Source organism: Corella eumyota, chromosome 2 (assembly GCF_963082875.1).
Source record: "Corella eumyota chromosome 2, kaCorEumy4.1, whole genome shotgun sequence".
NCBI classification, from domain to species: domain Eukaryota; kingdom Metazoa; phylum Chordata; class Ascidiacea; order Phlebobranchia; family Corellidae; genus Corella; species Corella eumyota.
In genome coordinates, this window is record NC_137491.1 from 6475854 (window position 1) to 6487536 (window position 11683).

The window sequence follows — 11683 nt, forward strand, 5'->3', positions numbered from 1 at the left end:
ATTACTTATAATATCAATTCTATAGTAATCGGTGTAACACTTAAAAAAAGTAAACTTAGATCAAAATAAAATTTTTAAATTATGTTTTAATTATTTTTCAATTATAGAATGCTACTTAAGTTTCACTGCCTTATAAATGTAAAGCTGTCAAGTAAAGAAATGCGTAGAATAAGTGAGTCATTGTAACATTCGAAACACGTGACAACAGACAACTCAGTTTTCCCTATGTGTAACTTGATTATCCAAACAAAAACGCAACCGATATTTCATTAAAAATAAAATTAAGCAAGTTAGGCAAAGTGGGTTGTGTACTTAATAAAATTTGTTGTAAATAATAATGTCTTAGTGTATTTATTTTTTTTACAGTCGTATAATTTAGGTAGTATGTTTATATATTACCATTAAATATTGTAAATTTTACTGGTTTAGTCTCTTTTTGTATTTAATTTAAATTTGATTAAAATTGAATTTTGTTTTTTATTGAAATGAATAAAATAATAGCAATATGAAACAGTTTTCTAAAATTTTTGTTTATATAGTTCTTGCATTTCCATTGCTAGCAAAAGACGTTACAGCACAAAATGGAATATGTAAATAATTTTTTACTTAATCTTTTATTTTGTAATAATTTATAAATTAAAAAATTAATTTACTATAAACAGATAATTATATTTAAAACAAATTTTTAAACTTAAATTCTATTTAGCACAAGATCTGTAAAAAATATTTTCAAGTTATCAAATATTTTATTTTAATTTTTCTACACCAAATTTACTTGTTTTAATCATAACATAATATATTTTAATTTAATATTTTTAGTACGCAACAAAGAGAATACTTGCGAGTACTATTTTTCTGATGAACAACAAATTTATTCTCAACTACCCGGATCACCCGGACCACTCGATAGTTGTCCAAGCGGATTTTCTGTTTTAGCTATGCCTAAAACACAAGCACAACGAGAGTTTTTAAGAGACAACATATTGACTGCTCGTCCAGGTACATTGAACAATTATTTTGTTGGGGCAAGATATATGAATGGAGAATGGCTTTGGGCAGACGGCGACGTTTTAAATGAAAGTAAGACTTAGAATATTAAACTAATTGATTATTAAACATATATAAATTAAAAGCAAAACTCGTAATTTAAAATTTAAAATTCGTAAGATACGCCGGTTTTAATATTTTTTTCTTTTGACGTCATAAAATTTAAAGCAACAAAAATATTCTTTGTTTGTAATAAAGTTCCTAGCGTTGCAGGAACGTTAGATCCCACAGGATGTGCAGTAATAAATCCGGGAAACAGACATTTTCCTGGATTTAATATTTATTTTGCTTCATTTGGATGTAATGATTTTTCTAGATTTTTTGCTTGTGAGCGTAGTGGTGAGTTTTTAATTTAATTGTCATTAAATTCTAAACGTGACTAAACTAAGTTATCCAAAAAATGTATGGTAAAATTTAAAAAATTTTACCTTAAAAAAATAATTTAGTCGGACAATCTTCACCTTGCTCGTCAAGACCTTGTCAAAACGGAGCACAATGCACTAGCTTAGGTTGTAGCTTTACATGTAATTGTGCTGCAGGATATAAAGGCTATACTTGTGATATAGGTATGCGTACCATATATACCAAATGAAACATGTTGTGTAAATAATTAAAGTAAAATTTAACCTATTTGTAGAATATACAATATTTTTTTTCATAAATACAGCCTATTTGACTTTCCTAAAATTCACTTTTTTAGATATAAACGAATGTCAATCTAACCCATGTAGAAATCGTGGATCATGCATCGATCGAGTTAATAGTTTTGAGTGCTCCTGTGTAGGTGGGTTTACTGGAAGGCAGTGTATAACAAGTGAGTTTAAATTGTTATTTCAATTGTCATTAAACAAAATAAAAACGGTAGAATTTTTTTTAATAAAAAATAAGTATTAAATAAGTAATAATATCCTAGTTGTTTTATTGCATTCTAATAAAAAAAAATATATTAAATTAACAATTGTTTTAACAATATCTAAAAATAAATAACGTTGTTATAGATATTAATGAGTGTGCAAGTTCGCCTTGTTCAAATGGAGGTACATGTGTAGACGGAATTAATTCTTATACCTGTACTTGTGTACTGGGCTATACTGGATCAAATTGTTTAACAAGTTAGTTGAAATACACCTAAGTTTTTAAAGTATTAAGCAAGCTTTTTGTACTAATGTAACTGTACTAAAAAATGCCTGCAAACAACCAAGTTAATCACTTTTAATAAATAATAGATATAAATGACTGTACATTACAATCATGCAACAACGGAGGCACATGCGTAGATTTAGTTAATAATTTTAGATGTATATGTCCCGATGGATTAACTGGCAGAACTTGTTCTATAGGTAAGATAATTATTTGGTAAAAATACTAGAAAAAAAATTTTCACAAAATTTACTTCAATACAAATTTTGTTTAGATGTTACGGTTGACAATGCAGATCAAAGTTGCCGATATTATTTTTCAAGACTTACTGCTAGTTCTCAAGGAAATGCTTTTAATGCATGCAGAACTAGATTTTCAAATTCACAATTGGCTATTTTTAAATCAACCAAACAACAAAGTTTTGCAAGGAGTAGTATTGCGAATATATACTCGCAATCCCGAAATTATTACCTTGGTGGAAGTTTAATCAACAATATTTGGTTATGGAGAGACAGAGATGAAATAACGCCAAGTAAAATAAAAATTAAATTACTTATTTCAAATTTATTACAAAAAAATGTTTTTTATATATTTTATCACAGATCCATCAGGAGAGGATAATCAGCTTGCTTGTGTTTCCATAAACCCGGAGTTATCTACTTTACAAAGAGTCTCATGCACAACAAATTTGAACTACGCTTGCGAGCAACCCAGTAAGTAAAAATTAAAATTAAAAATAAACGAAACTATATTTCAAGTAAAAATAACATGTTTTATATTTAAACACAAACAAAGATATTTAATATGACGATGCACAAATAATTTAAAACAATTTTGGCCTTGGTAATTTAAAAACATATGTTATAATTTTAGTTAGCGAGAAGTAATAATCTTTTTTGAATGGATTTACATATCACCTAGCCCAATATATCGTTAATGTTTTAGGTACTTGCTCTTTAGATTATATTTCATGCTTTTATTTTAAGTTGGAAACTTTAATCCCTGCTTGTCAAACCCATGTCAAAACCGAGGAAGTTGCACTAATTTTGGATGTGGTTTTCAATGTAGATGTATGACAAATTTTTTTGGGTATATCTGTGATATTGGTAGGTCGTCTAAAATATATTTCTTAGCTATGTTTGTTTATTATTGCCAAAGTAAATCAGTTTTAATACCTTTAAGATGAATATGTTATAAAAAGAAACAGACACAAGGACTAAAATATTATGTTTTTTAAATATTGTGTTTAGAACAAATAGAAATAACTGTTCCTGGCAATCAAGTCGTAATTGAAGGTGAAACAGAAACATTTAATTTTATTGTTGAACCTCGTGTTTCTGGTTCTGTTATCTGTATATTGCTGTTTGCTGAGGAGGTACTGCTAACCACGCCCTCATTTATGACGACAAACAGGTACTTTTCTAAATTTTTTATTTGGTAAGAATAATGACTAATGAAAAATTTTTAACTTTTATATTTGTTACCGAATTGCCATGAACTATTTTAGATTTTCACACACTATAACCGTCATCAAAGCTACCAACGGTGGTAGTTATAGATTACAGTGTACATTAAAAATCGAAACTCAACAAATGCCTGTAACAATATCAAGATCATTTACATTGGATGTTCATGGTCAGTTTGTTAGCAAAATTTATAAAACAAAATCTATTTTTTTAAATAATATTTCTTGCAAAATGATACTTGTTGCTTTAAGTTCGTGCAACCATAGCGATTACGGAATCTCAACTTGAATTGCAAAGAAGTGAGAGGGATGTTGCGACCACTGTAACTTGTACTGCACAAGGTACACCGATCCCATCTGTTACATGGTTAAGAAACAATCAAGAAGTCACAACCACTCTATCATCGGTGTACCAACAACGAGTACCTGCGAATCCCACTCCTAACAGTGTTATTTGGTTTGTAAATGTAAGCTAAAGTCAAATGAATAAAGTTTTTATTAAAGTAGCATTTAATTGTTCTTGTTAATTCCAGGCAAATTTCGACAATTCGGGAGAATATGTTTGTGTAGCGTCTCACAACATTGGATCACCAAGCACAAGTTATCAAGCAAATGCTACACTTACAGTTAATGTCATAGGTAAAATAATAAAATCAATATTTTGTTGATTTGTTTACGAAATTGATATCTTTATTTATAACATTGAATTTAATAATATAAAAACCTAGGTATTCCAGAAATATCCACACAAACAAGCTATTTAGAACTACCAAAAAACAACACAGTTAAGTTTACATGCATATTTGAAGGAATTCCTTTACCTAATATTGAATGGAGCTATTCCGACGAAAAAGTTATACCCAATAACAGTCAATTTAAGGTAAACAAACTTAGTAACTCTCTTGTTTTTCTTAATTAAAAGCATGAAAATTTACTAGATATCGCAATCAAGAACTTCTTCTTTTCAAATGGAAAGTACATTGACTGTTTATGGAACATCTTGTAAAGTAGTTGCCCTGTGGAGATTTTTATGTTTTGCTACAAGCTCTTTAACAACATCTCCAATAAAAAGTCAACCGTTTTCCATCAACATAGGTATTAATTATATATTGTTTTTTAAAGATAAAAAAAAATTATATAAAATTTTGTTCTGTAAACAGAACGCCAAGCTTTAAGATACGATAATAGCAAAATACGAAATTGTAACGGTGCACATGGAGCTTGTACGAGAAGCAAAGAAACTTTACTTGTTGTTTCGAGTCAGAGTGTGTTAAATTCCGTTGCTTCACGAATAGGTAAATATTTTATTGTTTAAATAACAATATCACTTAACAATATTGTACTATGAAATTTTTAGTACAAAACAACAACTTTTTCTATTGGATATCATCTCAATCAACTAATTTTTTCACAAATGCGGAGTCTAATATTTTACCACATTCTGATGGCTGCTTTCGAATTCGAAGATCCAACAATATGTTAGTGTCAAGTTCGGATAACAGAACATACACAATATGTGAAGGTAAACAATCTATCCTTGTGTTTTTAAATAAATCAGCAAATCAAAATTGTTACAATTGCATTTTTAAGCTAACAGCGTTGTCCAACCTTCGATAAATGTCGAGAGTAATGTTTGTGATGGAACTACTATGAATATTTCTTGGTCCATCCTTCCAGGGGCTTTATCTTTTCCGCATACATTAGTTTTTTATGATTCTAGGTAATAGTATAAAAAAAATATTTTTTAACGTATGATAACATAAATAAATTTTTTTGACAATAGCTTAATTATATTGATAAACATTTAAGAGCACCAACTTTTACACAAACATTGGACCCAGGTAGAACACAATTTTTAGCAACGGGACTAACACCTAGAACAACTTATTCAATACAGGTTTGTTCTTAGTAGCATAGGAAATAATTGACATTATGTTTATATACTTTTCATATTGCTAGGTTTTACCACAATTTGGGGGTTGCCAAAACTCATCGTCGAGTACAAGTACTTCGTATACCACAACACGGGGGCCATTAAGCCCACCTACTAATATTAATGTTGATTATCAAAGGACAACAAACTCGTGTTCAGTAACTTGGGCTGCACCTAGTAATGCAGAAGATATAGGGGGGTATATGGTATGCATATTAAATCACTAGAATATTTGTTTAAAAACATAAAAAGAATCATAAAAGCTTAAATATATTGTTTAGGTTAGATCTATTGAACAAATTGCCTCAAGTCGAAATGGCGACCAACAAGTTGCTAATCCGTTATCTACAACAACCAACATTTCTACCGAAACTTTTAGCTTTACTTTTCGACTAACAAAACCGAATACTAACTACCAAGTTCAAGTTGGAACATTTGCAAGCAGTCCTTGCCAATCAATTATCCCAAACTCGTTTACAAATATTGTGTCTGACATTTGTGTTACTGAATCTTCTAGTAGGTCAATATTGTAAATCGAGAATGATTATAAAAAGTTTTAACTAATATGCGTATTTTATTTAAGTTCCAGATACAATCACGCTATCAAGTACACCCCCTGTAATAACCGAAAACAACCAGGCCATAGTAAAATTAACTTCTGTTGACGAAAGAAATGGAATAATAAGGTATAAGACCGGTATATTTTTTAAATGGAAATTTAACAGCAACAAACCATAAAGTTCTTCAAATTATTGCACAGTTGCTATTTCGTGATTGTTCAACAAGTGGTAAATGGAAGCAGTATGGTGGTTGTAAAAGATCCAAATTTAATAGAACAAGGAAGTAACCGTAATAATACCGAACTCTATATTTCAATAGCGCTTTCAGGGTAAGCAAATTTAATTATTTTATAATTAGTAACTGGTATCGTGACTTGGTTATTATAACATTGCTCATTGTGAGATATGTTTTTCACTTTTCATTTCCTTAACCGATGCACTCGTCATAACATGTTGTTGGGCACAAAAAGTTATTAAAGTATACTTCCAGAATTCTATTAGAAAGAGACATTTATTTGGGCGATGGTCGTTCGTCGTGTTGTAATGTCATGAACGAGGTTGTTCAAAGTTGTTTAAATTCAGACTCAAAAAAACGTCGACGTCGACAAAGTGATTCAATTATAAACGGCGAAAATCGACCTTTAACCCAAGGGTTAACATATCAGTACTACGTCATTACTGCCACACCTACAACTAATAATAGAGTATTATATTCGTCGAGTTCTTTGTCACAACCTTTTATTGTTACTTTTAATTCAGGTATATTATATGCAGTTTAAATACATAACGAAATCCTTTTAATTATTGTATTTTGGTCGTTAAAAATAGGAATTAAACCCAATTTTTATCCAGGTTCAAAAGCAATATTAGGAATTATAGCTTTGCCTCTTGCATTAATAGTTTTGATTTCACTACTGGTATACATAAAGGTATATTACGTATTTCTGTTTATTTAATATAAATGATCCAATAGTTTTTATAACTGATTGAAAATAAATTAACACCTTTTTCACTTTGTTTTAGAAAAGCTATTTTAGAATACAAAAACCGAAACGAAAGTAGCTCTCTTTCGCTACCTGTGGTTAACAATCCGTCGTTAGAAATGGGAAATTTAAAGGCCAGAAACAGTAAATCTAATTTTATTAATGGCAAAATTAATACATATTTAATTTATTATTAAGAAGTGTCGTTGGATATTTGACGAAATATAAATTGGTATTCAATTTTTTTAACACAGTTAAATTTTTTTGTAAGATATTCAAGTTTATGATGACGTCGAAGCACGTGGAATTTACGCAAATATTAAAACAAATTCAAGTTTTGATCGATATGCCATAGCTAACAAAAATCTTATTAATGTTTATAATAGAAAAAGGCAAAATGACGACCTTGAATTTATTCAGGATTTTGAAGTAAAACTTTTATTCTAAATTTGATTACAAAGTTTTAAAAAAAAAAAAAAGTTTGCAAATTTATTTATAAATATATATATAATACCAAAATTAATAATATAAACAATGATTTTAACCTTTATAATATCTAACACAGTTACGATTTAACTTTTCTAGACGCTAATCCCGAAATATTTGGAAAACTTGGCAATTTCAACGACTTTTGCAGACACCAATACCAACATTTTTAAAAATCGTTACAAACACATAAAACCAAGTACGATTTTTTTGTTTTTTAAAATAAAGTTAAATTTGTGCTATGTTTTCTAAAACATTTAACATTCGTACAGGCGATAACGAAAGAGTAGTTCTTAGTAAACTGCACAACGATCCGTATTCTGATTACATTAATGCATCATATATCAACGTAAGTAAAAAAACAAGACTTTCACAAATATTTGATTTTTTCACAAATTTATTTATTTCTTGTGAAATAATAACTTATATAATTTTTAGGGATTTTTTTATCCGAAAAAGTTTATAGCAGCACAGGAACCAAAAAACTCGACAGTTAATGATTTTTGGAGGATGATAGTTGAAAAAAATTGCACAACGATTGTTATGTTAACTCTTCTACAAGAAAACAATAAAGTAATGTTTATTTTAAAAGCCCTAAATTGTGCAAAAAATTTTACTTAGAATTAATGTTTTGGTTACGTTAATACGTTTAAATGTTTTTTATTAGGAAAAATGTGCTCAGTACTGGCCTGAATTGGGTAAAGAAGTATCCTACGGTTTTAATATAGTCAAAACACTGGAAGAAATCAATACAGGAGATTATACAAAAAGAGTTTTTGTAGCGAAAATAAATGGAGCCAAGGTTGTAATTTGATAACATTAGTTTGGCATATATTTTTTTGTTAACATGTAGGTCAATTTATATGATATTATTTATCGGTACTAAATTTCTAACATAATTTTATTAAGGAATTAAAAATCAAACACTTTCAATTTCTAACCTGGCCAGACCACGGAACACCAGATTCAACAACATCTTTATTTCATCTACATAAAGATGTGACTGATAAACATGAGCAAAACGATTGTCCAATTTTAGTTCATTGCAGGTTTAGATATCTATTAAAAAATATTAAGTTTTTTATATTTTTGCTGACAAGCTTTAATTAAGCCTTTGTTAATTTACCTATAGTGCTGGATGCGGTCAAACAGGGACGTTTATTGGGTTTGACATTCTCAAAGATCAACTTCAACAACATGGAACTGTGAATTTTCTTAAATGTGTTCATGACATGAGGCTTTGCCGAAGTGAGATGATAGAAACCATTGTAAGTTACGCCAACAATAACATTTTTTTAAAAGTTCGAAATAATTTTATGCTTTGTGTAATTTCTAAATGCTAAAATTTACTAGTACGTTGTTTTTACCTGAAAAATTAATTCAGTTTTTTAAATGAGTAAGAAGCACATAAAAAAATAATTTCAAGTTTTGTTTCTGTTATAAAATTTTTGTTTTAATAGGATCAATATATCTTCCTGCACAAGATGATAACGGAATTTGAAAATTTTGAAGAAACTGATATAAATGTTACAGAGTTCTTAACGTATGCTAAGGAAGTTAACATGTAAATATAATTATTGTTATTTATTGAAGTACGAAAAAACTGGTCTCTTTAACTTAATGTAATTTATTTTATTTTAATTCAATTTATCTTAGAACTTAATACCACTTATCAAAAGGCTTAATATCACAGTTATCTTAAGACAAAATTAAATAGCAAATTTTAATTTTTAGCTACGACGAGACCAAAAAAATGACAGTAACACAAATGCAATTCCACAATCTCTCTCTGATACCACCAGCACTAAGAAAAACTACAAGGGCAGACTTAAAACAAAACCAAGAACTTTATAAACAATCCACTACAAAAGCATGTAAAAAAATAAATCTACCGCTCGTTGGGGATAATTTAAACAAAATTAACAAATTTTAAATAAAAAACATTTTTTTAAGAATAATCAAAATATAATTTTTACATAAAATTTTAATTTTAAAATTCACTTTTTTGTAGACGACCACAACAATATAACAGTTAATTTATGTGAAAATAATGGTGTACCTGTTTACATTAACGCATCTAATATACGGGTAAAACACTTTTAAAATCTAAACACAATTTTTTTTGGATAAAAATTAATATTTAAATAGTTTTATAACTAAAACAACATTACCACAAATTTATTTTTTTAAATATGACTCTTTGATTACATTTAAAGGCTTACATGAATGGATACTACTATATTGTTGCCGAAGATCCCCTTCCGAACAATATCGATTTATTTTGGAAGTGTGTTTTAGACAACGGAATTAATCTTGTGGTGATGCTGGCCGAGGTAAATAAAATTAAGTTTTATTTAACACGATTAAACATCAAATTACAAAAATGTCATTGTTATTTATATTTAGCACGAATCTTCGTGTCCGAGATATTGGGCAGACGACCTAAAAACAGTTTTGTTTAACGACGTGTCTGTGCACACGTTAAAAACTGTCAGAAAACCTCATTACACTGTTAGGACATTGGGAGTGTATTTGAAATCAACCACGGTAAAAATAAATATTTATTTTTTCAAATAATATCACAACCAATACAAACTCTAAAAACACAAACATTATACAAAACTTTTACATACTTAACCTATAATTCATTTTGAAATGGCTACTGTTAGCCATGTTTAATAATACAAATTGTTTAGGACATGTTTAATATTTAAAATCTCAAAATTTATTTTCAGGAGACACACACAATCAAGCAAATAATCCTTCCAAACTGGTCCTTGAACCCAAACAATACAAAAATGCCAAACATTTTAACTGTGATCGAAATTTCGTCACTTGTCGAAGAAAACGAGGCTAACGCAACGGATGTGGGAGGAAAGAAATTTATCGCTCTATTTCATTGCAGGTTTATTTAATAATTAGTTTACATGTGGCGTATAATAAAAATTTTTACTCAAAAAGATTAAATTATTTTTGGTAAGTTTTTTCATTTTTTTTAAATAAATATATTCCCATCCAAATTAAATAAACGATAAACTTTCAGCGACGGGTCGGATAAATGCGGCACGATGTGCGGGATTTCGAATCTATTACACCGGCTTGAAAACGAGAACAAGGTCGATGTATTTCGAACAATCAAGGACCTGAGAGACGCGAGGGAAAACATGGTTGGCAGTGAAACGAATTACGAGTTTTGCTTCAACGTGATTACTGAATATATTCAGACATCTAATCTCTACGAAGCCTTAAGATAAATCACCAAACATTTTTCGCTAAACATTAGTTTCAAATAAATCAACACCTAATTTTTAAACCATATATCCCAGTTTACGACAACCATAGCATTAGTGCGTTAAAATTCTTGTTAGTAAAATCTGAATATAAGTTGGGGTTGCAAAAAAATGTAGCTAAATCTATTAGTAACGTTTAAATTGCTATAAAAAACAGTTTTGCATTTTAATTATCCTTACAACAGAAGCTTTTTTTATTATATTACGAAAATCACAGTTAAAAATTGTAAGCGTGGTATTGCTAATTTCCTTTTCTGCCTGCCAAAAAGTCTGATGTTTTAGTTACGTGCCCTTTCGTCACAAAACAAACATAACATGACCATGAGACTACTTTTCTTTAGAACTGTATATATACTGCAGACATTGAATTCTTGATAAACTAATAGTAGTAATGTTTAAATACGTTTCATGTTTACACCAACTATTTTTTTTAAATGTAAATTCTTTAATTTAATATCTCATAAATTTGCATAAACCTGCATGCGAATTTAAAATCAAAAATCAAATTGAATAATTAACAGTTGAATGATTCTTACAATCCGATATTTGATTTAAAGTTTTCATTTTTAAACTGTAAATATTATTTATTAGGCGTAATAAAAAAGTTGTAAATGTTGTAAAAAATATCATTACTTATAATATCAATTCTATAGTAATCGGTATAACACTTAAAAAAAGTAAACTTAGATCAAAATAAAATTTTTAAATTATGTTTTAATTATTTTTCAATTATAGAATGCTACTTAAGTTTCACTGCCTTATAAATGTAAAGCTGTCAA

At 28.6% G+C, this 11683-nt stretch overlaps 1 protein-coding gene across 1 annotated transcript; it reads left to right on the plus strand.

Annotated features, from left to right (window-relative positions):
• The first annotated feature begins 159 nt into the window (after window positions 1-159).
• LOC145742262 (uncharacterized) lies at window positions 160-10868 on the plus strand. The gene is made up of 41 exons (XM_082560044.1): window positions 160-172; window positions 540-590; window positions 820-999; window positions 1246-1386; window positions 1494-1613; window positions 1748-1861; window positions 2046-2159; window positions 2274-2387; window positions 2462-2719; window positions 2790-2900; window positions 3174-3293; window positions 3438-3600; window positions 3695-3822; window positions 3905-4119; window positions 4186-4291; window positions 4381-4532; window positions 4591-4747; window positions 4813-4947; window positions 5010-5174; window positions 5243-5372; window positions 5462-5549; window positions 5612-5791; window positions 5867-6101; window positions 6169-6271; window positions 6346-6474; window positions 6636-6797; window positions 7169-7272; window positions 7400-7557; window positions 7714-7813; window positions 7887-7963; window positions 8053-8187; window positions 8282-8416; window positions 8524-8663; window positions 8747-8882; window positions 9075-9178; window positions 9349-9488; window positions 9626-9702; window positions 9831-9947; window positions 10021-10161; window positions 10350-10519; window positions 10658-10868. Exons 1-41 carry the CDS (start codon window positions 160-162, stop codon window positions 10866-10868), a joined length of 5529 nt encoding a protein of 1842 aa, XP_082416170.1.
• The last annotated feature ends 815 nt before the right edge of the window (window positions 10869-11683 follow it).